Consider the following 27,272-nt stretch of genomic DNA (forward strand, 5'->3'; position numbering starts at 1 on the left):
GGTAAAGTGAACGGAGATAAAGTATTAATCAAACAGCTCCTAACTGCCATTTTTTCAAACAGCTTGTAACATGGCAGTTAGGAGCTGATTGGCTGGTATTTTATCTCCGTTCACTTTATCTCCAACCAAGGCTTAGTAAATAGACCCCTACGCTTTGGAGATAGATAAAGTAGGGAAAAATAAGTACCAACCAATCAGCTCCTGTCTTTTTTCAAACAGCTTGTAACATGACAGTTAGGAGCTGATTGGTTGGTACTTATCTTTCTCCACTTTATCACTCTCCAAGGCTTAGTTAATTGACCCCAAAATGTGTATTTGAAAGAAAATAACTACTATTACATTTTATTTGGGGACTAAATATTAGCAGAATTGAGGAGACATATAAATATTATTTATGTTAATTTTTCTGTAGCGTTATTGTATCACAGCTGCTCCATTCATATAGAAAAGCAGACGTCCCTGATTGTTAGGAAAAGAGAGAGACAGTATGGATGATGCAGCAACAACATGTGCTTTTCCTTCCCTCACTTATACCCATGCTTGCCAGCTTATAAATTCTCCTCCCTGGGAGTAGCTTGGGGAAGAGAAGCAGGTGGGCGGAGTTAGGGGCGGGACCAGTCAGCTTACGCCATTAAGCCCTGCCCCTCGCTTGAATTCGTCGCACAAGTCGGATATTTAAAAATAGGGGGCGGAGCTAAATAATGTGATTATCATAGAATTGCATCATTAGGCGCCACCCCCAACGCACGGACCCGCCGATCCCCGGTAAAATTCTCCCCATTTCGGTTACCCGAAAAATTAGGAGCCTCCCACGACTTCCAGGAGGGTAGGCATGTATGCTTATACCATCATCTCTCCCCACTGCCTACAGCAACACAAAAGCTTTGGGTTCAGCCGAGGCTGCTTATCTGTGTATTATTACTGCTGATGCAGCAATGTTTTTAAACCTTGCCCATGTTCTGCAATGTGTTGTACGCTAAGGGCCAAATTCAATTATCCTGGAAGTGAGGAATGGCCGCGATGCAGTGCCCGGGGCTGTACACTTACAGTCTACAGCAGCCTGCGACAAACCCGCAGGCTGCACTTAATGCAGATTTCTATTCGCCTCCTCCTGAGACTAGAACAAAAAGCTGCATAAGTGTGGCTTCCTGTCCTTATTGCAGCCACTGCTGACATGTTATCGCTCTAAGTCAGGGGTGGGGAACCATTTTTTTGCCGAGGGCCATTTTGATATATATAACATTTTTCACGTGCCTGATGCAGGCCACGTCCCTCCACATTATGTCACAGAAGGGCAGGGCCACAATCGCGATGATTATAGCAACGCCTAGAGCAACCCTGGATGATCCGGGGAGTGGTGTGAACGTCTGAAGCGCCCTAAAGAAGCTCCAGGTGGCACTGCTGCGTAGATTCTGGCTACAGGGTGCCATTCTATGCACCCTGCTAGGCAGATGAAGTTAGCAGAAAAAAGCTCAGAGGGCCAGACCAAATGATACCGAGGGCCTTATAAGGGCCCCGGGCAGGAGGTTCCCCATCCCTGCTCTAAGTACTTATCCTGAAATCTATGGCTTAACGCGCGTTATACACAGTTTTACCACGCAGAGAAAAGGGCTTCTAACTGAATAGCTCCAGTTGTTAAAGCTGGAGACTTCAACCCTTTTCCTCACTCGATAATATATCAAGGATAATAGAATTCGGCCCTAAGTCTCTTGTTTTCTTCATACTGTTTCTGTACTTTGTAAGGCACTGCAGACCCCTTGTGGTGCCATCATGTATAATAATGATAATAGCTTGCACCTCCATTACTCCTGGGTACCTGTGCTGCTGTACAGAGCCAGTCCACTAGATGCACTAAACTCTTCAATGAAGAACTGGGACAGTGCGATGTGTTCATCGGTTTTTAGAGACTCGTTCCCGCGCTTCCAGTACAGCATGAGGTCATCCTCATTGTAGGCATCTGGGAAAAATGAAAGTGGTGAAATAGGTCACATATAATAAGGATGATCTGTTTTTATATAATGCAGTTTAACAATGAGCTGGTTAAATAAACTGGCAATTCAGTGTGAAGAGTGGAAGCAGGGCAGTGTGTCCCGGATGAAACGGATCGTCATTATAATTTAAAAAAAAAAAATCAGTCCAAGTTAATTCAGGTGGAAAATGAGTATGTAAAACAGAAGCAGGTCAGTCTGTCCAATGGGATCACGTTTCAATGTATGGAGAGCGTCAGCAGCTCAGAGGGCAGCAGGCTAGCAGGTGGCTGTAACAGATCCCCCTGTCTGAGCTCAGAAATATTACAATTTAAAACATCTAAATCTTTACATAACTGAGACATTATTCAACTTTGTTAAATCATATAAATGTCAAGTTGAGATTTATATACCTGGATCATATACACTCACAGGCTAAGAGGCAGTGTAAAGAGGGGAGAAGTTGAATAAAAACCACCAAGCTGTACAACCTCCTTGGTTGCTGGTCAGCACTAGACCCAGTTTATTGTTTGCTGGCTACAGGGGAGAGCAAATCATTCTTTCCAACTTTTTGGATACCCTCTTCGAGAGGAGGCAGCCAAGTAGGAGGTGTGGAGGTGCCCCATCTCAAGCAGTGGGCGGCTTCGAGGGGGCTCTGGGAGACTTGCCTACCTTTCCGGGGCATCCGGGAGAGTTACCTGAGATTTATGAGTTTCCTGGACGTTTCGGGGAAGTTGTTTTTTTGTTTGTTTTTTTACATAAAGCATAAAAAATATATGTGTAATTAAAAAAATATTCCTTATTTCACCCTATATAACTAAACTATACAGTATATATTATCTCCCCTATATATTTATACTATACAGTATGTATTACGTAACGTATACATATACATTTCCCTCCAGTTAATGGGATTGGCCTATATGTTTAAGCATTCTATATTTTTTATTTCCTCTTTTATCCATCAGTGTCATGTAATTATCTGATTATCGCACTCAGAGATGAGTGAATAGGGCTACACACTATACACTAGGTGATACATATAGAGGTACATATACCTCTACTATATGTGGAGGAACTGTGGCCAAGGTGGCTCCTCATTACACTTATATGGAGGGAATGTACAATAGTATCCAACTTATGGGACAATATTTTAGTTCTGATTTACCAACCTCAAATTAACAATGCACCAGATCCCAAAGACCCTCTACTCTATTATCCCACCCAATCAGGTCAACCAATGAGTCCTCAGATAAGCTCATCCTCCATATGTGCAAAAAAATCTAACACCCATGAATGTGGCAATTACCAGGATTTGGCAGGCAGCCTTCATGGATTACATAGCCAGCCTATTACAGGATGCGGGCCCCCGCCAGCCCCTCTCGGCGCTCCTGCCTATCTGGCCATCTGGCAATTCTGGGCAGGTCCGGCCATGTGAAGGCGTGGCCAAGCAACTACGCCTTTAGGCGCTCTCCCATCTTTGTGTATTTGGGTAAATCCTACCCCTCCTATGCTAGAAAAAAAATAGATAGATAGATAGATATGACATAGATAGATATGAGATAGATAACAGATAGATAGATATTAGATAGATAGATATATATGAGATAGATAGATAAATAGATATGAGATAGATAACAGATAGATAGATATGACATAGATAGATAGATAGATAGATAGATAGATAGATAAATAGATAACAGAAAGATAGGTATTAGATAGATAGATAGATAGATAGATAGATAGATAGATAGATAGATATGACATAGATAGATAGATAGATGGATAGATATGAGATAGATAGATATGAGATAGATAGATAGATAGATAGATAGATAGATAGAGTTCAGACAGAGAAATTGCACCTGCTATAGGGCTGGTGCAAACAACGGTGGCTCCAGTAGCGGAACTTGTGAGTGGTCGGCCCAGGTGCAAAAATTTGCTTTGGGCTCCCCTCCTCCGCCCTACTCCAAGTTCAAAGTGCAGTGGGTGACAGAGAGAGGTAAAGGATGACAGAGAGAGGCAAGAGGTAGACAAAGAGAGGCAAGAAGGTGACAAGGAGAGGGTGACAGGGAAAAGCAGTGGGTGACCAGGACAGATAACAGGCAGTGGGTGACAGGGAGAGGGAGGAGCAGTGGGGGACAGGGAGAGGGAAGGGCAGTGGGTGACAGGGAGAGGGAGGGGCAGTGGGGGACAGGGAGAGGGTGACAGGGAGAGGGAGGGGCAGTGGGGGACAGGGAGAGGGAGGGGCAGTGGGGGACATGGAGACGGAAGAGCAGTGGGTGACAGGGAGATCGTGATAGGGAGAGGTGACAGGCAGTGGGTGACATGGAGAGTGTGACAAGCAATGTGTGACAAGGAGAGGGGAGAGGCAGTGTGTGACAAGGAGAGGTGGCAGGCAGTGTGTGACAAGAAGAGGGGAGAGGCAGTGGGTGACAAGGAGAGGGTGATAGGAAGAGGTGACAGGCAGTGGGCGACAGGGAGAGGGAGGGGCAGTGGGTGACAGGGAGAGGTGACAGGCAGTGGGTGACAGGGAGAGGTGACAGGCAGTGGGTGACAAGGAGAGGGTGATAGGAAGAGGTGACAGGCAGTGGACGACAGGGAGAGGGAGGGGCAGTGGGTGACAAGGAGAGAGTTATAGGAAGAGGTGACAGACAGTGGGTGACAGGGAGAGGTGACAGGCAGTGTGTGACAGGGAGAGGGGAGAGGCAGTGGGTGACAAGGAGAGGGTGATAGGAAGAGGTGACAGGCAGTGGGTGACAGGGAGAGGTGACAGGCAGTGGGTGACAGGGAGAGGTGACAGGCAGTGGGTGACAGGGAGAGGTGACAGGCAGTGGGTGACAGGGAGAGGGAGGGGCAGTGGGTGACAGGGGGAGAGTTATAGCAAGAGGTGACAGGCAGTGGGTGACAGGGAGAGGGAGGGGCAGTGGGTGACAGGGGGAGAGTTATAGGAAGAGGTGACAGGCAGTGGGTGACAGGGAGAGGGAGGGGTAGTGGGTGACAGGGAGAGGTAGCAGGCAGTGGCACACATTATACCACACAGTAGCACCCCCCCACATTATGTCACGCTGTAGTACCCACACATTATGCCACCTGTAGTGCCCCCACTTTATGCTACACTGTAGTCACCACACATTATGCCACCTGTAGTGCCCACACATTATGCCACCTCTAGTGCCCACACATTATGCTACACTGTAGTCCCCACACATTATGCTACACTGTAGTGCCCACACATTATGCCACTTGTAGTGTCCACATTGTGCTACACTACACTATAGTCCCCACACATTATGCCACCTGTAGTGCCCAGACATTATGCCACCTTTAGTGCCCACACAGTGTACTCACCAGCAGCATCCTCAGGCAGCCGGCAGAGCAGCAGTCACAGCCTCACAATGAGTCACACCCATGAGTCTGCAATGCTGCAACAATCCAGGTCAGAGGAGCATGTGAGGGGCCCCTCCAATCAGAGCTCAGCACATGCTCCTCTGACCCCACTGCAGAGACTACTGGGATCTATTACCCAGTACTGCACTGTGTGCCCTGGTCACCTTTGCACGTAGCTGCCGGCCGGCTCAGTCACAGCCTTGATGACTACCCGCAAGCAGCTGCACTGCACCTGCCATAAAACTACAAACGGTGCCGAGCAGTGTGGACCCCTATATCGCGGCGGGCCCCCGGTACAGTTCACCGGCTGCACCGACAGTAGTTCCGCCCCTGGGTGGCTCCTACCTTATGTCTGCAGGGGGGGGCTGCCCGGGATGCAGTCCAAAACCCCTGTGCGGCATCTGTGCGTAGTCCTACTTATTCAATGCACATGCGCTCATACAAAGAAGGAAATAAAGGCTAAAAAAAATGCTGAATAAGGTTGCCGTAATAGAAGCAGAAGCGCTTCCTATTGGAAGCGCTTTCTGCTAATGACAGTCTGCACTGGCATTCCCAGGGGAAGGAGACACATGTCTCCTGAGGGATCAGTATGATTTAACGCCGGACCTAAGTCCGGTGTTTTAAATCCCGACGCCGGAAAACCAGAAGTGAAGATCGCGACGGGGTAAGTAAATTAACTAACCCTCTTCCCCCCTAGCCCTAACCCTCCACTAGGGGTGCCTAACCTGCCCCCCTGGTGCCTAACCTTCCCCCTGTAAGTGCCTGAACCTAACCCCCCCCTCCCCACCGCCTAAACCTAACCCTCCCGGGGGGGGTGCCTAACCTTAGGCTCCCCCCGCGGGTGCCTAACCCCCCCTTCCCCTAGTCTAACCCTCCTGGGGGGTGCCTAACCCTAAGTCCCCCCCGGGAGCCCCTAAACTAACCGTCCCCCACGCGGCTGTCCGCGCCCGCCGCCCGGCTTACCTTCATTCGGTATGTCGGGCTACTGGCATAGGGATAATGATAGGCGTCAGGATTTCGACGCCTATCATTAGACCCGTGCCGGGATTTGACAGTCGGGAAGCTGGCGGTCGGCATTTCGACCGTCGGCTTCCTGACTACATACCGTCTCCTGGGACTGCCTGTCTGACGTGTGATTAGCAGAAAGCGCTTTCAGTAGGAAGAGCTTCTGCTTTTATAACAGTGGGCTGCTAATTCACACCTGCCGGGGGACTGAGGGGGTCACAGGGGAGTGGAGGACTTTACTGGATAAAATCCGCCACTGGGTGCAAGTGTTGATGGTGCATGCCATGGCGGGGTTACAGCTTGCAGAGACACTGAAAGTGGACGGCTCAGTGCTTGCACATTTAGGCATACGCTGGTACACAAGGGGAAGGCAGAATTTACATACAGCATTTACATATTATAGCTCCCGTGACTTCGACAACAGATGCAAGAGCGGATATAGCAGCGTCCATCTGTCAATCAAGCCTCAAGTGTTCTACGTGTTAGCAATATCTAATACAATAATCTTGTTATGATTTGATGTGTTCTGTGTCTATAAATATACACTGAAGTGCCAAAATTCATGGGATAGCAGTATGTAAAGGTAATGGTAGGTGGCGTCACCCGACTATGAAGTCTTGGAAATGCCCAGACCTGCATCAGTTGTGATCTGATATCTCGTTATCCGGTTTGAACACTGGCTAGGCTGCTCATGGCAAGGCGATGTGAATTATCAGTTTGAATGGGGCATGATAGTGGGTGTACCTCATGGAAGGCGTTACCACCCACCTGGTACAGCCATGTGGCCGACCACAGGTGCTTAATTATCGTGACCAGCTGCATCTGGCCAGACTTGTCCGTGGTAACAGACAAGCGACACTCTCTCTAATCACATCCACATCCAATGCAGGAGGTACCAGACACATATCCAGCTGGTCCCTGCAGCGTTCTTCCATGGGATATGGGAGCAGAAGACCCTTCAGAGTGCTCTTGTTAACACTATTACACCGGACACAGTGCCTCACCTGGGCTGGTGGCGTCACTAATTGGACCCTGGAGGATTGGCAACATGTGGTGTAGTTCAATAATTGGTACGATGAGTTATGTTTCTAGTTGTTTTGTGCAGACCCAGGGGCTTATCTATAATGGGTGCAGGGTGCGTGGTGCACACGGGCCCGTGGGCCGAGCTGGCACTGCAGAGCAGCAAAAATCACTGGGAAAATGGTGGCAGTACTGCTGGCCCCGGGAAAATTGTGCCTGTTAATGCGCAGCTGAATCTACTGCACCGCGGGACAGCCAGAAGAGAGGAGGGGGCCCGCACTGAGTCACGGGCCCCCTCCTCTCTTAAAACGACCCTGTGCAAACCCGATGAGGTCATGGACCCCAGTTGACAATAAGGCACCCTGCAGGCTGGTGGTGGGTGTGTTCACATGGCATGGGGTGGGTCCGCTGGTCCATCTGAACAAGTCATTGACCAGTAACTGCTACACATCATTGCTTGATAACCATTTGCAGCCATGACTTTTGGCACTTCAGTGTAGTATTTATTACATATGTTACATTAATCTCCAATGAATCAAGAAAATACGCTTTTCTCAGTAATAGCAAAACTAAATGAGGGTAGTATTATGGCCCTCATTCAGAGGCGGTCGGAGGATGCAAGCGGTCGCTCAGAAACTGGACGGCCGCTTGCATCCTGACCGACCGCCCGCCTCTGTTTCAGTCGAATCGCAGTGAATAATTTATGCACGCCCATGCAACGGCGTTCAAACACACTGGCATGTGTGCGTTTCGCCGACCACCCCCCCTGTCACCACCGACAAACAGTACTTCCTGTCAATCACTCTGTGATGGGTCTGTGCAGTCACTGCGATCGCAGTGGCCGGTTCGCCTTCGGGCACTGCGATGTGTACGCATGCGCAGAACGCAACAATCGGCCGATTGCATGCGTATTAGCAGTTGCGATCCAAGCTAAATCAGGCCCACTGTTTGTCATCATTTTTCCAGCCTATAGGGTTAAATGTAATAGCCTGCGAACTGCAGGCATCGGCGAGATCCGGGCAAGTCTGCCCAATGGTTTTAAAATTTGGTTTTGCCTTTTATCTGATTGCCTCTTTAAAACATCAGCCAGACTTGCTGGGATTTCGCCGATGCCTGCGATTTGCAGGCTTTTACACTTACCCCATAGTCCATCACCCACAATACCCCGGGTTGCTTAATGCAGTTAATTTGCAGATAACACAGGCATGGGTAGTTCCAGGCACAGATGGAAAACATGTGGCTGTCCTAATTGGAATTGGTTCACATGTATGATGAATATCATCAGTTTGTCAGCCTAAGCACGAGACATACCGTATTTAACTACTCTCTAGAATGTCCGGGAGACGCACAAATTTTGGCGGGCACTCCCAGAATCCAATGGTAGCCATCTTGTTTGTCACAATGGTAATTGCTTTACTTCATTTGGTTTTTCCAAGTTTTTTCCTGAAGGTATGGAAACACTGTCTCACTGGTAGTGCTTCTTTGCGCATACTAGTTTTATCATGTGCTCAATGATGGCAAGGCATGTAATAATAGCAGCAAAATACTTCGATACAATGTCGCCTTCCTGCTGGCCATTCCTACTCCCCAAAGAGTAGGCCGGCCCCTCCAGCCTGCCACTCACTTTCCAAGCATTAACACGGTCATAGATCCCTAGTAAGACAGTATCTGTGCACACTGAGCCTGGGTCACCTGCAATGCCGATAACATTTACAGAGTTGAGTGATATTTTTGGCACTGCAGATGCGTGAAAATCCCTAAAAACTCCCAACAGCGCATGCGCTACACTCTGGACCTCATTCAGAGCCGCTCGCAAAATGAGAGCGCTCGCTCTGAATGAGGGCGGCCGCTTCTTTAAAAGCCGGTCTCCTGGCTGCTCGCTAAGCTGTGGGCCATCGCGACCATCGGGGCTTGCGACGAGACCCTTGTGGTAGGGTCTCGTCTGCCGCAAGCCCCAGTGAGCTTTCGGCTCTAATAGAGCCAGAAGCTCACCACTGACATCGTGAGTGATGTCAGTGGGGCCGCCCCCAAACGGCAGGCATTCCTTCGGGAACGCTTCCGTTTGGCAAGCCACCCCCCCCACCCCGCCTACAAAACGGTGCGAGCTGTCGATCACCATCGACAGCCGCCCCTTTTGTAGTAAGCCCCGGAGCGAGAGAATTTCTCTCTTGCTCTGGGGCTTGCGCGCGGCAGTGCGGCCACTGCGCGTGCGCAGGGCCTCAACATCGACCCGCTTGCAAGCGCTCAGGGCTTGCGAGCGAGTCTGAATGAGACCTTCTGTGTACATACAGAGTCGCAGTACCGATTAAGATGCATGTATTGGAAATCTATTGGACGTTCCTGCACGGTGACTGGGAGGTGGCTATTTATACAGTACGTCTCATGGGCGCATTATGTCGCAGATGTGTAGCTGAAGTGTTTGCATACAGAGACGCTACATAGCAGGCTATACTCGGACAGAAGATCTGTACCTGCCATAGAGCTGGTGCAAGTATCGATAAAGACACATCAGGCGGTACTGCCGCATCTATAGAAGCTGAAAGTGTGCGTCTCAGTCCTTGCACATGCGTGTGCACACAAGGGAAGGCCTTTGTAGCGGCATTGGTATAAAGATCGCAGATGTGTAATCGCCATAAATATGCAGCTGCGTCCAACCTAGAATCGGGCCCACTGTCTTTTTCAAATAAATGAAGCAGAAATATAGGACAGGCTGCATCTATAATCTCATGTAATAGGCATGTGAAATAATTCCATTAAGCCATGTGATATGTGTCTGGACTTGCAAGGCTGATTTAGGAACCCTTCAATATATACATAACCCCTATATGTTTTATTTCTGTCTTGTTCTGTAGATATATTTTATTTGAATGTCAGTAGTGCTAGTATCTAGTCTGTGTACAAATGAACCCATGCAAGCAATGTACAAACCTACTTACAACTTTCCAGCTCTAGAGAGCAGTTCTGGGTGTCCAGAGGGAACCTGCTGAAATCCATGAAGCACATAGCCGATACTGTTATCCTGCGGCATGGAGAAAGACGAGATGAAATGTCATACAAGACCATACATTATATGCAGAATAGTGCATTGCGCCTCAATAACCTCACAGCACTTAACGATGTATTGTCATAGCAGGTCCTGAATGATCTTTGTAGCAATTTCCTTTTTTTCTAACCCATCATACATTGGGGCATATGTATCAGAGCCGTAACTAGACTTTTTGGTGCCCTGTGCCAGAAAGAGCATTGACGCCTCCCTCATTTTTCAAAGGGACATAATGCACCCAAAAAAGGGCCATGGCTTCATGGGGAAGGGCCAGGGAAGAGATAGGAGAGGCCAGAAGATGCTGGGGATGAAATAAGAGGAAGCTACAAGCAAGAATGATAATAAACAGAAATTTGACAGGCCCCTGCCCTGCGGTGCCCTGTGCCATGGCACCGGCCGCACTACCCTAGCTACGGCCCTGATATGTATCAAAGCTTGATGTGAGATAATCAGCTTCTAACTTACATTTTGCAGGCTGTGTTTAAGAAATGATAGTTTGGAGCTGATTGGTTGGTGATATATATTTCACAATTTTATCTCACATCAAGCTCAGAAACATAAAGTATGCCCCATTGGCTGCTGTTATTATATACGTCTTCCACTTCTGGCCACATGTCAGTTATGCTCGTCTTTAACACAAGCTGAATCGCTGTGTAAGGTGTGAGCTGTAAAGGGGAATGTGGAATTTAATGCAGGATGAGGCTAAATTCATAAAATAATTTTTCTTTTTTTATATATTCTATTTTTATTAGTATTTAACAAAGATAAAGAAATACAAACATTTCTCTTCACATCAAACAAAATATAAATGCATAACTAAAACTGCAGTGAGATAGGGGAAGAGAAAAAAAAAAAAGGGGGAAGAAGAAGAAAAAGAAAGAGAAACGGGATCCTTTCAAAAATAAAATGGATAGTAAACCATAGTTGAAAGTTATAAAATAGGTATTTTGTTATGGAAGTGTCATATAGGTCTTATAATCAATGGAAGACTTATATTCTAACCAGGGTTGCCATGTAGTATTAAAGTCTGAAAGTGTATCTGACATGGAGCTTATAATATCCTCCATAGACATAAAATAATCTATCCTATGGAACCAATCCTTACGAGAAGGGGATTTATCAGAGTTCCACCTAATAGGAATGACGGAACGCGCTGCATTGCTTAAGTGTCTAAGTAGGGATTTTTTGAAATCGGAAACCGAAATGGGAGAGTGGTTTAATAGCCAAAAAGCAGGGTCTGAAGGCACAGGGTGACCTAAGATGCTTTGGGAGATAGTAACCACTTCAGACCAGAAAGTCGTTAGTCGAGGACAGTCCCACCAGATATGTTTCAAAGAACCAGGAGCTGAGGAGCATCTCCAGCAGGAGTTAGGAAGGGATGGGAACATAGCATGCAGAAGAGAGGGGTGTCTATACCATCTCATAAGGATCTTATACTGTGTTTCTCGTATGGTCATACAGGTAGAGCTAGAATGTGTTTTAACGAAGATATTATGCCAATCTTGATTGGAGAGGGTAAGGCCTAAATCTTTTTCCCATATTTTAGTCCAGGGAGGAAGGGACGGTGCTTGTTCTGACATTAATAATCGATAAAGAACAGAAATCATATGAGAGAGGTGAAGAGGAGAGACACATAATTTCTCAAACGGTGTGAGTTCCCTTTTTGCTAGACCTATGTTATTGTTAAAATTTAAGAAATGGCGAACCTGGAGGAACTTCCCAATTTTCACGAATCTCCTAGAATTGTTTAATACCTGAAGCAGATACTAGCTGGCCCACTCTAAAGAGGCCTGTAGAGGTCCAAGCAGAAAAATGTGAGGGATTAAGGCCAGGTGGGAATTTGGGATTGGCTAGGAATGAGGTGAGAGGACCAAAGTCAGAGGAAATGGAAGGAAGTTTTCTCATAGACTTCCAAATAGCTAGCGTTGAGGAAATTGTTGGGTGAGGAGGAGAAAATTTGGGAAGGTAAGGTAACCAAGGCACAATTTCAGAGTGTTGTTCCATAAAGCAGCCTTCTAGAGCAACCCATTGCTTAATGTCTCTGTTCTTAGTCCACTCAAGTACTCTGTTCAGGTGGATGGCATGATAATAAGACTTAATGTCTGGAAGTTGAAGGCCACCTGATTGTTTTGACCGCGATAATAAGTCTCGTCTAATTCTGGGGCGTTTTCGAGACCAAATAAACTGACGAATTAGAGAATTGATAGAACAGAACCAAGACTCTGGTACTTTTATCAGAATAGTCTGGAGGACATAAAGCAATTTGGGGAGTGTGTTCATCTTGACTACGTTAATCCTCCCCAACCAAGAAAGCTGCTTTAGATGCCAGTGGTTATAATCTAAACGGATTGACGATAAGAGAGGGAAGAAGTTGGCATGGAATAGTTGTGACATATCTTTAGTGAGTTTAATCCCTAGGTAAGTGATATGGGTAGGGTGCCATGAGAACGGGAAGGCAGATTGTAGGCCAGCCACTATTGAGGAGGGGGAGGAGATATTAAGGGCTCTAGATTTGGTGAAATTAATTTTAAAATTAGATAAATCTCCAAATTTAGTGAATTCATCCATTAGATGGGGTAATGATATAGTTGGATGAGATATGGTAGCTAGCAGATCATCTGCAAATAAAGCAAGTTTATGTTCCGTCCCACCTGCAGATATACCTGAAATGTTAGGATTGGCCCGTATGGATCGCGCTAAGGCTTCCATACATAGTATAAAAATTAACGGAGATAACGGGCAACTCTGTCTAGTGCCATTCGTAATGGGAAAGACCTCTGACAAGGTGCCATTAACCCTGACTCGTGCATAAGGAGTCTTGTATAGCGCTAAAATCCTATGTAAAGCAAGAGGACCCAGTCCCACGTGGCCAAGCACAGACCTCATAAACCTCCAACTGATCCTGTCGAACGCTTTTTCAGCGTCAGTTGACAGGAGAATTACAGGAGTATTCTGCTGGGACGCTAGATGCATAAGATTGAGTACTTTTGTAGTATTATCACGAGCTTCCCGGCCTCTAATGAAACCAACCTGATCACTATGGACCAATTGAGGGAGGAGGGGATGAATCCTGTTAGCTATGAGTTTGGCGTATAGTTTCATGTCAACATTAAGGAGCGAGATGGGTCTGTAACTTGGGCACAGGGAGGGGTCCTTGCCTGGTTTAGGAATAACTGAAATGTGAGCTTCTAGGGATTGATTAGAAAACTGTGAGTCCACAGAGATCTAATTAAAAGCACGAAGTAACATAGGAGCCAATGTTTCTTTAAATGTTTTGTAATAAGCTATGGTCAACCCATCGGGACCAGGATTTTTGCCTGAGGGGGAGGAAGAGATAGCCAATTCAACCTCCTTTAACGTAAAGGGGAGTTCCAGGGAGTCTCTATCAGATGGAGAGAGGGAGGGAAAAGACACAGAAGAAAGATATTCTAAGGCCGTTTTAGAAGTGGGAAGGGATGATGATCCTGTAGAGGGGTCTGACAAATTGTAAAGAGAAGAATAGTATTGTTGAAAGCAAGAAGCTATTTTAGATGTCAGTGAGTGAGATGAGCCAGAGCTATCTTTGATAGTATGTATAAACCCAGCCGCTCGCTGAGTCCTCAAGGCCCGTGCCAGGAGCTTCCCTGGTTTGTTCCCCCATTGGTAGAACCTACTTTTGCATTTCCGTAATGATGATTCGATGTTGTCAGAGAGTAATTTATTAAGAGCCGCACGGGCTGTAGACAACTCAAAGTAGGTGTCCCCAGATAGGGAGGACTTGTGTAAGGTCTCAAGTTGGCTAATACGCTGGAGCAGGGTCGAGATCTGCGCAGATTTCTGCTTTTTAATGTGGGAACCCAATTGAATGAATTTGCCTCTAAGTACACATTTATGTGAGTCCCAAAGAGTAATCTGGGAGACTTCCGGAGTATCGTTATGAACAAGATAGTCAGCTAGGGTCGCAGCAATCTCAGCCCTGCAGTGTGCATCTTGTAATATAGACTCATTGAGTCGCCAAGTCCACTGTCTGGGTGAGAAATGGGGTAAAGCCAGCTTCAGCGAGACTGGAGCATGGTCCGACCATGTAATAGAGCCAATAGAGGCATCAGCGAGCAGATGAAGATGTCTATGGCTCAAAAACAGATAGTCAAGGCGGGAATATGCCTTATGAGGGTGGGAGTAAAAAGAATAGTCATGAGTTGAGGGGTGTAAGACTCTCCATGAGTCAGCCAGCTGGTAGTCATGAAATGCTTTCCTAACATGGCGGTATTTAGCGTTTGAGAAACTAGGGGAGCTATTAGAAGTATCTAAAGTAGGATCCATAGTCCAATTGAGGTCACCTCCAATTATTGTTATACCCTTCATCAGGGGGTCTATCTGATCCAGAATGGATTTGAGGAAAGTATTTTGGGCTTGGTTGGGAGCGTATATGTTAATGAACGAGAAGGTTTGATTAAAAAGTTGACAATTTATCAAGAGGACTCTACCTGGGATTAGTCTATGCACAGTTATATCAGTAATGGGAAGCCTCTGAGAAAAAAGGATGGCAACTCCCTTTGACTTTCCCTCAGGGTTATTGTTAAAAAAGGAGGTAGGAAAATGGCGATCACGCAGGGAGGGAATTTTGGCGGCTGATCTAAAGTGGGTTTCCTGGATCATTGCTACGTCTACTCTATTGGTTCATAAAGAACGTAGAAGCTTAGACCTTTTTTCCGGGATGTTTAGGCCCCGGGCATTGATAGAGGAGATATGTAGTTCAGTGTCTGTAGACATTAGGAGAACCTAGATATAAAGAGCAATAAGGATCCCAATGAGAAAAAGAAAGAAAAAAGAAAAAAAAAAAAAACACACAAAAATGGTAAACAATACAATACTATCAGTAACAGTGAGAATCCCGCGACTGAGATCATGGAATAAAGCACCTCATCCAAGATCTCAGTAGGTGAAAACATGGAGTGCGGGGTAGGGGGGCACATGGGGGTCTATGCCCAAACACGGCCCTGTTAACTATATTAACAATAATAAGAAAACATTGACATCACATCTATATAAGAGAAGAAGTAGGATACTGGGATCGTAATTGGAACAAATGTAGAGATCTCAACATAAGCTAATAACGAATATAATAGCATAAAGCGTAGCAAGACATATAGAAACATCATTATTAAATTGTAATCACTAATAGAAACAAAGTTTCTCAGGTAATGAAGGATTGAAATCCTATCAAGTTGAACGTTCCCTTCACACAATCCGGGCGAAATCCTAGAGTTTAAGAGAAGCAAACTGGAACAATAGGACCAGGCGGATATCCATTTTTCAAGTGCCTTCCACTTCATGATGAATAGAGGTGGTCTTCGGTCTGTGTCGTGAATGTTGAACTGTCTGCCACGAAGTGTGTTTTTCTGGACGAGGTGGCAGGTCTAAATGGATCAAAGGGTCTTTCCACTCAGGTGTCTCGATTGTAGGGAGGCCCAGGGTAGCACAGAATGAGGGGAGTTCAGACGGGGTATGAAAGGATAAAATTCTGCCGGAGAACGTCACCTGAAGGTGAAATGGGAAACCCCAGCGGTATTTGAGCTGGCGTTGGCGGAGTTCTTCTGTCAAAGGTCGTAGCGCTCTCCATAATTGTAGGGTGTGCCAAGATAAATCTTGGAAGATGTGTATAGTGTCACCGTTAAAGTCCACTCCGTCTAATTGTCTGACTTTGCGCATGATATCCTCCTTTTGTGTAAAATAGTGAAGTCGGCAGATTACATCTCTTGGTCTATCTGAGGAAGAACCTCGACGGCGTAAAGCTCGATGGGCCCTGTCAAAAACTATTTTATCGTTCGGGTCTTTGCCAAGGATTTCGTTAAAGATCTTCGTCAAGGCATCTATCAAGTTGGAGGGTTGGACATCTTCCGATAAGCCCCTAATACGGATGTTATTCCGTCTACCCCTGTTGTCCAAATCGTCTATTCTAGACTTTAAAGCTTGGAGTTCAGTTGATTGGGAAGATATAACATCCTTAAATTTGGAGAGCGTAGCATCTGTCGATTCTTGACACTCTTCCAAGGATGTAAGATGGTCTGTAAGTAGAGATAAATCGTGTTTGACCGATGCCATTTCTTGCCTTATGGTAATTTGGAGGTCTTGTTTAGTTGGTAAGGTTTTAATGTAAGCCAGTATTTCTTTGATCTCATTGCCGACTTTAGATGAGGATAGAAGAGAAGGGTCTTCAATTGAGGAGGGACTTGAAGAGTTAGACTGGGCCGAAGAAGATTCTAAATTATCTTGAGTGGAACTGGACTTGGAAGGTGTTGGCAAGAGGAAAGGTCGGAGGTCTGACTAAGGTGTTTCGTTTCTAGGACGCGATTCTTCTCTTTTGTTTGTAGTTTTCTTGTCTTTGCCCATTTTGAGAGAATGTGAGATATATGGCGGTAATAAATGAGTTGGGCAAAGAGAGCAAATTAGCGTAGGTGTGTCATGTAAATGAGCCACATGCGAGCACAGACCCCCAGAAGCCTATAATTAGGCAGCCATCAAAGAAAGAACCGTCCCATCTAAAGGGTGTCAGTCATCCCGCGGCTTTTAAGTAAACACAGTGGTGACATGAATTAAAGTGAAAAAACACTATGTATATATCAAAATTAATTCCGGTAGTGAATGGTAATTACATGCTCTAGCCACCAGGTGGAGAATTCTTGCCAGTAATAGGGAGATATATGATTCATGCACTGAGAGATGAATATGGTGTTTATTAACTTCAAATATTAGCTTCAAGAGGAACTCAATAGGTTGAACCTCTTAGTGTGTACAAGGGAGAGCAGGCTACTAGGTTCATTACCCCCTGGGGCTGCAGAGCTGGAGTTTATGCTGTAACACAGCGTCTGTGAAGCCCAAGATGGAGGCAGGAGAAAGGAGCTGGGTATGTGCCAGGTAATTGCCTCTACATATACTGGGGTGGCAGGCCAGGTAAGCGGGGATCTCAGCCCACCTATATTAAGAAGCAGAGAGGGAAGGTGGGCTGCGGGAGACCATGTGTACTGCGTCCGCAGTTGCGAGCGGAGCACTTCTCCCACTGTCAGGCCGGATCTGGAGGACGGCCACGTCGCGCAACCAAGTCACGGCCGCGACAGGACTTACCGGCGGGAGAAGGGCGAGGTGAGTGGGGTCCAGCAGCGGGCAGGAACAGGCGCCGCGAGGAGGGCTCAAAGTCAAGCCGGGCTGGCAGGAGAGAGCCCGTCACGTGTTTCCTCCCCGGGTCGCGGCGGTACTGGAGACCGGGGATCCTAGGAGGCGAGGAGGGTGCAATCCGCAGAGACAGAGGAGATGTCTCCCGATTCCGCGGCAGCGTCCCCCGCTAGCAGCTGACAAAGGGCGGGCAGTGAGCGGCAACTTATAGGGTCCAGATCTCTCCACAATGGGACGGCTGCTAGGAGAAAAGGCAGACACGTCCGCTCTCGATGGCTGCCAGGCCACGCCCCCCATAAAATAATTTTTCATACCTTCCAACTGTCCTGATTTTGATAGTATAGTGGACCTCTGATGGGGCGTCAGACAATACAGACAATCTTAAAATGGAACTTAAAGCATTTTAACAGTGTAACTAATTACAGTATACCTATTAACATGCTGGACATACTGAGGATGCCAGGAGCCCGGATTGCACATATGCAGTAGTGATAACATAATGACTGTCAAATGACGAATTGCTTGGCAAACTTCAATGATTCTGATAACATTAAAATGAAATGAGCAAGTTGTATCCTATAGCATACACTGGTACACTAAGCTAATGTTTTATTACACTCATTCCTATAGACTTGTTTTCTGGGTTCTAGAAGAATGGGACACAAATACATTTCTTCAATAATGACATTCCTACTTATTCATCCAAATGGGGTGGATGCCATACTGACCTACTCTCCCGGAGGGTGCTGGAGACTCCTGATTTTTAGGGGAGTTCCCGAGACCCCTGGAAGAGTGGGGGGATCTAGTGAGTGGGCAGGATGGGGAGATAATATTGTGAATCGCAGGTACATATGGAGGTGGCAGGACTGACATGATGCACATCGTATCACATTAGCCCTGCCTCTTCTTCACGGATCCATGATTCGCAGCTTTTTGGCACGACGGCGTGGGGCCTAATGACCCCCGGAAGTGGCCGCTGCATCTCCTCTCCGGGCTACTTCCAGAGAGGAGCAACAAAAAGTAGCTTAGTATGAGGGATGCACACACCTCCTCTGTACACATTCCTGGCACTGGCTTTTGGTATAATTGTTCATTCTTATATGAAACAGGAAGAAATCTGTGAAATAATATCATAAATAAATCAAGTAAGTGTCTGAAGACTTATCCAGTGCATGGATGTTACTATATAGTTTGTATCAACTTGTAACTTTAGGTGAATACTTGCACTGTGTATATAAATATATATAGCCTTTTGCTAAATAACAATGATCAGTTTATAAGCATTTCTGGAGTGCTGAAACCTCTACTGAATAATATATACTGAATTTTATAGTTTTTTAATAAAAGCGGCAGAGAGATAGAAAGAGAGATATAGAGATAGATAGATAGAAGAGAGAGAGAGACAGACAGATAGTCCTCGACTGTGTTTATAACTTTATTATGTTTATTAGGTCTCCTCGAGTTTTCAATAGTGCCCCCAATTGCCAAATTATTATGACAAATGGAATATTTGTGTCTTCAATTTACCAGATACTTTTTATATTGTTCTATCCAGCAATAAGCACCATACAAAAAATATCATTTTGAAAACAGCTTATTTCTCAAGGTGCATACACACACGATTTTTTAAGCGATTATCGATAACGATATCGTTTATCGTTCAATCGTGGAAAAAATCGTTCACTTTCTGAGTTAAAACGATGAACGATTTCCGTTCATGCATGTTCACGTTTGTAGTTTGTATTTCAGTCAGACTGACCAACTCAAAGATTTTCAGTAAGGGAATATGCAAAAATTGATTGTAATTAAAAAAAAAATCGTTCATTACATTAAGTAAATGAACGATTTTAGTAAACGATTATCGTTCATTTTTCCCTTGAAAAAATTAACGAAAATCGTTTACTAACATCGTTCATTTACTAAATCGTTGTGTGTGTATGCAGCTTCAGTGTCACTTCTCTACGTGTGACCAACTCAAAGATTTTCAGTAAGGGAATATGCAAAAATCGTTTGTAGTTAAAAAAAATCGTTCATTACATTAAGTAAATGAACGATTTTAGTAAACGATTATCGTTAATTTTTCCCTTGAAAAAATTAACGAAAATCGTTTACTAACATCGTTCATTTACTAAATCGTTGTGTGTGTATGCAGCTTCAGTGCCACTTCTCTACGTGTGAATGTACCTTCAATTAATTCCTACACATCAGGGAGCTCATTCAGAGTCGGTCGCGCTGAGCGCTCACGACCGACTTGATGTTGCCCCACAGCGCATGCCCATGACGGAGCCGGCTCCGTCGTGCGCATGCGCGAGACCCGGCTAACGATGGGTGATCCGTCGTTAGGGGTCTCGTCATAGATGGGGCGAGCTGTCGATGTTGAGTGACAGCTCGCCCCGTTTTCTGGGCGGGCCGGGGGCGTGTCTGGCCAAACGGAGGCGTTCCAGTAGGAACGCTTGCCGTTTGGGGGCGGCCCCACTGGCATCATCAGTGATGTCAGTGGGGAGCTTCCTGCTCGATCAGAGCAGGAAGCTCCCTGGGGCTTAAGGTTGACGACACCCTACCTTAGGGTCTCGTCGTAAGCCCCGATGGTCGCGATGGTCTTGACCATCGCGACCATCACCTTTGTCGGTCGTTAGAGCTGTGGGTGTTAACGGCCGTTCAGGATGCAAGCGGCCGCCCTGTTTCAGAACAGCCGCTTGCATCCTACGACCGCCTCTGAATGAGGCCCCAGGTGTGATGATGATTGAGCTATTGTGGTAGCATACATCTTGTGTCTAGTCATCAGTTCAATTATTAGAGAGAAATGTCTCATTGGCTGGGTCACATCCAGCTGTTGTGTTTCATGTTTATCAGACAGAGAAATGAGGATTGGACAGCTGGTGCATTTTCCTGTAAGGATATGACATTAATATAATAAGCTGTCTTCCTGGAGGCTACACCAGCATTAGATTATACAGGATTTTAATATTGGGTAATCTGAGGATAATACACAAATGTATATATTTTATCACCACCCACTTTTCCAATGAAAGTCACAAAAAAAAAAAATTCTACAGGATTGAATTCTATTTATAGCTGGTAACTATAGTGATCAGACTTCTACATTAAAGCGCAGAAATATTCCCGGGTCAGCTCCCGGATTTGGCCATACTTCCCCAGTACCCAGCCCCGATCTGTTCTCAGCGGCCCGGAGAGGGCCTGATTCAGAGGTGGACGGAGTTGCGGCAGCGAATGCGACTTTTGTCGCAGATGTCACTGCGAATTCATGCCAATGCCTCTGCCAATGGCTTACTACTGAGACGCCCACAGGTTGTAGCTCTAATCCACCGCAAATAGTTGCACCTTCGACCCGTCATCTGACATTAGCGCAGCCCTATGGTTGCTCAAAGTGTTCTACAGTATGTGGCTGCCGGTGCCAGTATTTTGACGCAGTTACAGACACTGACATGCAGGCTGCCCATAGCCACACCCCCAGTCACCGCCCAAGAAGGCCCATCGTGTCCCCCGGCAGTAACCATCAAAACACAAGCGCTCACTGTCTTGGACATATGAGCAGGGTTCGTGGCCATTTTTTATTTTCCCAATGCTAGAAACCCACAACGCTTTTTCCCCCTATTTTCCAATACCAACCTAGGCTGACAGGTCAGGGGCTGGTTACTAATTTGGGGGGGGGAGCACCACACATTTTTATTTTTTTATTTTATCACTTTGTTAACTCAACAAAGCCACCACAGATCATAGTTATCTGTACAGTGCTTCTCTCAAACTCGTCTGCCTCAGACAGGTCTATTGTTTGGGCGGGTTTCCCATCGTTTTGCAGTCGGTTTTTAGTCGGTTGTAAAACTGACCAAAAACGAAATTTAGTACATATATCCCAAAGTCTCCTTCAGCCACAGATATGATTAGTAGCAATGCAATGCTCCCTTCCAGGATTGATTAAAAATTAGCTAACATGACTGACTGACAACAGTTCCAGCATTCAAATTCTGCACAATCTTCAGAACTTGCAGTTGGGGTATGCAGTCGGGAAGCCAGCGAACCTAATCCCGACAGCCGGCTTCCTGACTGTCATATCACAGCAAGGAGCCCAAAGCCCGGCATCCGGATCGAAGGGACGCTGGGCGCCAAGCGTGGTTAGCCGCGGGGGGGGGGAGGGTTAGGTTTAGGGTTCCCGGGGGGGACTTAGGGTTAGGCACCCCCCCAGGAGGTTAGATTTAGGCTAGGGGAATGGGGGGTTAGCGTTAGGCACCCCCAGGGGGACTTAGGGTTAGGCACCCCCCCGGGGGACTTAGGTTTAGGCGGCGGGAAAGGGGGTGTTAGGTTTAGGCACTTAGAGGGGGGATTAGGGTTAGGCACTGGTGGGAAGGTTAAGGTTAGGCACCCCAAAGGGAGGGTTAGGGTTAGGGGGTAGAAATAGGTTAGTCAATACTTACCTTAGGACGATCAGGATTTCTTCCTCTGCCGGGATGCCGCTGTCGGGATTCTAACCGCCAGGCATGTCGCTGCTGATATACCGGTCTGAAGCTGGGTACACATAAGACGATATGTGTACCCAGTGATGCGACGTGTGACAGCACGGGTGATGGGCAGAAATATCAGGCGGCCAGTACACATTAAGTGATCTGGTTCCCGAACGCCCAATATGTTGGAACCACCTGCATCCCGCTGCATGGGGTCGTCAGTTGCATTAGCAGATTGAGCTGCATGTAGGGCTGACCTGATGATGCCACTAACGAATAAAAACGGGAGCGCTCATGGCCCGACATAAAGGGTACACATTAGGCGATTTTGTCAATATATCTGACAGATCCATCAGATCGGCCTGAAATATTGTCTATTGTGCACCAGATTAAGGTCTTTTAGTTTGAAGTCAGCAACCAATTTTCTCAGCAATGTGGCTTTCTTGGCCTGTAAGCAATACATCATCTATGTACACCGGTATGATAAACAAGATTTTTTCTTTCCACTTGTAGTGCAAACAGTGATCAATTTTAGAACATACAAAGTCAATTTCTAGAAATATACTGTCAAGCTTGATGTTCCAGCAGTGGCCACATTGTTTTAGCCCATACAATGATTTCTTTAACAGACACACTTTTCCCTCTGGAAATGCATTATCACTGCAGTGTTCCCGTAGCTCCATGTAAATCTATTTTATTAGCTCACTGTTTAGAAGGCTGAATCAGATTCTAGTTGGTACAGCAGTAAATCTTATAGATATAGACCATACGTAATGAACTTGCATCAGATAGGAAGATTTGTCCCTAGTCAATGCCTAATTTGTGGGTGTAACCCTTGGCAACAAGTCGGGCTTTGTAACTACCTAAACTTCCATCTGAGTTTAGCTTCTTGCAAAAGAACCACTTTTTTTTTTTTTTACTGTTTTGCGGTTACTCCACGATGGCGCATGTGAGCTCCTTGTCTTGTCTAATCTTCACTCTTCCCACTCTGGTTTATGTTATGGCTAGGGGATCCCATGCTGTGTATCTCCCTGCCAGACCCGGCGACATGGGGGCACTAAGAGTACACCCATACCGGGCTCCGAGGACCGAACGGGTACAAAACGGTGCCGCGGCCGCCGGGACCCATAGCTGCCGCCCAGCCCCAGCTCCAGCTCCGCCTCCCTTGTAGCCTGGCCCAAGCAGCGCTGGGCTATTCCAGGTGGCCCAGCTGTGCCGGGCCTGACCTTTAAGTGAGCAACGCAGCGGAGTGACATCATAGGTCACTTCGCCGCACGTCTTCCCTGCCCGTCAGGCAGGCTGCGCTGGTGAAGGGACGGATCTAGCAACAACCTTGAGGAGTTTAGGGGATGATAGAAAAATAGGGGCAGAGGAAGATAATGGGTGCTAGGGACAGAAGAAGGTGAAGGGGGCAGAGGAAGCTGATAGGGGCTGGGGGCAGAGGAAGGTGAAGGGGGCTGGAGACAGAAGAAGGTGATAGGGGCTGGGGATGGAGGAAGGTGATAGGGGCAGAGAAGGCTGATAGGGGCTGGGGGCAGAGGAAGGTGAAGGGGACTGGGGAGAGAAGAAGGTGATAGGGGATGAGGACGGTGAAGGGGGCAGAGGAAGATGAAGGGGGCTGGGACAGAGTATGGTGATAGGGGCTGGGGGCAGGGGAAGGGGATAGGGGCTGATGGGCAAAGGAAGGAGATGGGGGCTGGGGGCAGAGGAAGGTGAGGGGGCTGGGGACAGAAGAAGGTGGTAGGGGATGGTAGAATGTCAAGGGGACAGAGGTAGATAAAGGGAACTGGGGGCAGAGAAAGGTGAATGTAAGCTCTAACGAACAGGGCCCTCTTCCCTCATGTGCTTCTCCTTCCTTCACTCATACAGTCATCTATGGAAAACTCCCCACAAGGGCACCTAACACTTGGTAGCTGACGCCCTGCTGCTTATTTTTGTGTGTTATGATCGCTATTGCATCAATGTATATAAACTATATCCTTGTCCTGCATTGTTTTGCACTGCAAGTCGCTGTTTTTGTGTTTGCGTATTTGCTTATGTACTTTGTGAGACGCTGCAGAACTCTTGTGGCGCCATATAAATAAAGGATAATAATAATAATAGGGGCTGGGGCAGAGTAAGGTGTTAGGGACTGGGGGAATAGGAAGGTGATGGGGGCTGGGGTATAGAGGAAGGCGATAGGGGATGGGGACAGAGGAATGTGATGAGGGCTGGGGATAAAGGAAGGTGGTGGGGGCTGGGACAGAAGGTGAAGGGGAATGGGGATGGAGGAAGGTGATGAGAGACTGAATTTGAGGAAGGTGATGAGGGGATGAGGACTGAGGATGGCTGGCTGCAGACACACTCCCTCCTACCCCTGACAGCACTGTCATCAAGAAGACCTTGCAAGAGACAGCAGACAAGAACTACAGCCTGCATCATCAGTGACAGAGAGACAGTGTGGTAAGTCATAGTGTATTTTTACTTTATGTAAAGGCTGGAATATCTTTCAGTTAATATATCATGCTTCACATATCACACATGCAGGGGGGGATGTGCGGCATCGGGGGTGATGGTGAGAAGGTGGGGTCCCCAGAGACATGAGTATACTGGGCCTCGAGATTTCTACTGCCGACCCTGCTACCTGCTATAGCAATATCCCCCTGTCTGGTTCAGCCTGGTGTTGGTTTTTGGAAATTCGGGGGGAACCCCATGTTGTTTTTCCTCCCGATTTTCCAATACCAGCCCAGGTTGAAAGGGTGGGGCTGGTTATGGATTTTGGGGGGACCCCATGCATTTGTTTTTATTATTTTTAACTATTTCTATGCTTTTACACCTAAGGAAGCCTGCACAGAACAGGCAGCTCTATTGTTTGGGCGGGTTTGCCATCATTTTACAGTCGGGTTTTGGCCAGTTCTAAAACCAACCAACTATTCTGGTCTATGGGCCTGATTCAGAGATCTACATTAGTGGCACCACCGCTTCGTCTTGTATAGAATAAAAAGACGCACACTGTGGGCTTCTGCGATCCAATGTCTCGGATCTTAAGTCTGAAAGGGGTATAACTTAACCAGCTTGCAGTTTATTAACCATTTAGAATAAGGTGCAGGGTAACAGAAAATGATTGAGAAGTACTATGATAGGCAATCGTGACAGGAGATTGCAGGTGCCCAGAAATTCCCCTCTAGACCAGGTATATTGATTAACTTAAACTATTACACTTGGCACCAAAAAAGCAATTGCACCGACTTCTTTTTGTAAGGCAGGGTGATCGGTAGGCTTTTCTGTGTAAAAAAAACATTTATTTATTATTTCTGCATGCAGGGTAAATACTGGCTGCTTTTGTGTGTAGCCCACAAATGATGGAGAGCTTTATTTTTACACTGCAATTTAGATTTGAGTCTGGACACATCCCTCTAAAACAAAAATCTATCTGCCCCACCTGCTGTACAATATGGTTTGTCCAGATGGAATATTTTGGTGAAAAGCAAATTGTAATCTTGGTATAAAAATCCTGTGCTTCCCACTGATCATCACCAGGACATGAAATGGAGACTGCATTGAGAATTGTGTGCACCACTACTACTTTCCTTATATACTGTAGTACTGTCTTTTACAGTGCTAGATAGTGTTATGTTCAACATTCCTCGTAGAATGTACACCTACAAATGTAATAATACAAATATTTAGTGGTCATGGGGTCCGATTCAGCATGCATCACAATTTTTACTGTTTACGCAGATTGGCCGATGGTGCGTAGTGCGCATGCACCGCAGTGCGCGTGCGCAGGTTAGTATTGCGATCGCACACAGAAAACCATCGCGGAGTGAATGATGGGACGTCAGTGTTTGGGGGTGGTGACGGTTGGAGAAATACAGGCATGCGTCTCCGTTTGAATGCCATTACATGGGCGTACATAAATTAGCCACTGCGATGGCACAAGCAGCTGGTGTACTGACGGTGTGCGGTGAGACTTGCAATTTCTGAGACAGGTCAGACCCACTGTAATTCTGCATGACGGGCCGATGTTACTCGATGTTACCGATGTATATGCAGGACTGCGAGATCTTAGGGGTGTGAGAAAGCGGTAGTGGGCGTCTCTATGCTGGCTGAGCGGTTGCAAACATTAGCAGATTTTCGCAGCAGAACTGCGTGTGTAATCACAGCTGCGATCGCAATAGCGATCCACAATGAATCAGGCCCTATATCTACAGCAGCCCCATAACAGGGCACGGGTGTGCCCTGTGCCATCCCCGCCACCAGAGCACCACGTTACCATGATAACCCTGCACCCCAGGGGGTGGGTGTGTGGGAGCTACTGCACTAGGATGCTGCTCGGACCGTCCTTAGATCAGAGCGGCAGTACAGATCCCACGGCACTTTGGGAGGCGTCATGACATTTCTCCTTAAACAGTGTGGAAGCCGGTAAGGGGGAGCAGGGCGCGGGTTTCTGCTGCAAGGATGTATGGCCGTTACCACCACCAGGGCATCCTGCCCTGTACAACCCCATTGATCGCACTGTCCTCCTTACTGCACTGATCTACAGTTATTTTAATGAAACATTAACATTACTAATAAATAGAAGGGGGGCTTTATTAATGCCTCTACTAGTCTACAAGTGGTACGATGGCACATCTCAGGTTTTGTGTTGTAGTTTAGCTATGACATTACACTTATGAGTTGTATCCTTGTCTCTCTTAGTTGCAGTTCTGCTATGTTTCTTTGTAACCTCCAGTGGAACGTTAGAATAGGGGTCAAGAGGGTAAAAGGTGTCAATCTGATTCTTTACAGCAGTTTAATTTGGTGCTTCAAGAACCAAATGTAGCATTGTACAGTCACTGTATGTATCACTTATGTACTTGTGTTATTGTCTACTGCATCTCATTGGCCCATACTAGATTAATGATAAAATGTGTGTGTGGCTTCAGCCTTGATGTTGCCCTAGAGCCGGGTGGACTCTGGTTGTGCCAGTGGTGCTGTAACACTTAAAGATATTAAGAATATCCATGCCTGAGTCCAGATGGTTTAAATCAAATTGACCGAAATACTAATTAAGTCATCTGTGCTCAAGCATGGATATCCCTAAAACTTGGACTGTAATGGTAATGAGTTTGGAATACTCTGGTATATGTTATAGAGCTTGAAATTGTGGCATCTCCTTATAATGGGTGAACTTGGTTTGCACCCTAACCTCAAAACTGCCTGCCCTTAATAGGGTCCATTGTTTAATTACAGGACACCGGTGGAGCTTAGTAC

The 27,272-nt window shown here is 46.5% G+C and overlaps 1 protein-coding gene across 1 annotated transcript in view; it reads right to left on the minus strand.

The window, feature by feature from the left end:
* The window catches only part of GABRR3 (gamma-aminobutyric acid type A receptor subunit rho3), a 68,583-nt gene that overhangs the window by 22,155 nt on the left and 19,156 nt on the right, over window positions 1–27,272 (minus strand). The window contains exons 5-6 of the mRNA XM_088481074.1: window positions 10,319–10,401; window positions 1,817–1,957 (exon numbers count right to left, since the gene is read on the minus strand). Of these exons, the coding sequence (XP_088337200.1) occupies window positions 1,817–1,957; window positions 10,319–10,401 (224 nt within the window). The remainder of the gene's footprint in view (window positions 1–1,816; window positions 1,958–10,318; window positions 10,402–27,272) is intronic.

The sequence above is a fragment of the Taudactylus pleione genome, unplaced genomic scaffold (assembly GCF_031769625.1).
Source record: "Taudactylus pleione unplaced genomic scaffold, aTauple2 ptg000262l, whole genome shotgun sequence".
Taxonomy (NCBI): Eukaryota; Metazoa; Chordata; class Amphibia; order Anura; family Myobatrachidae; genus Taudactylus; species Taudactylus pleione.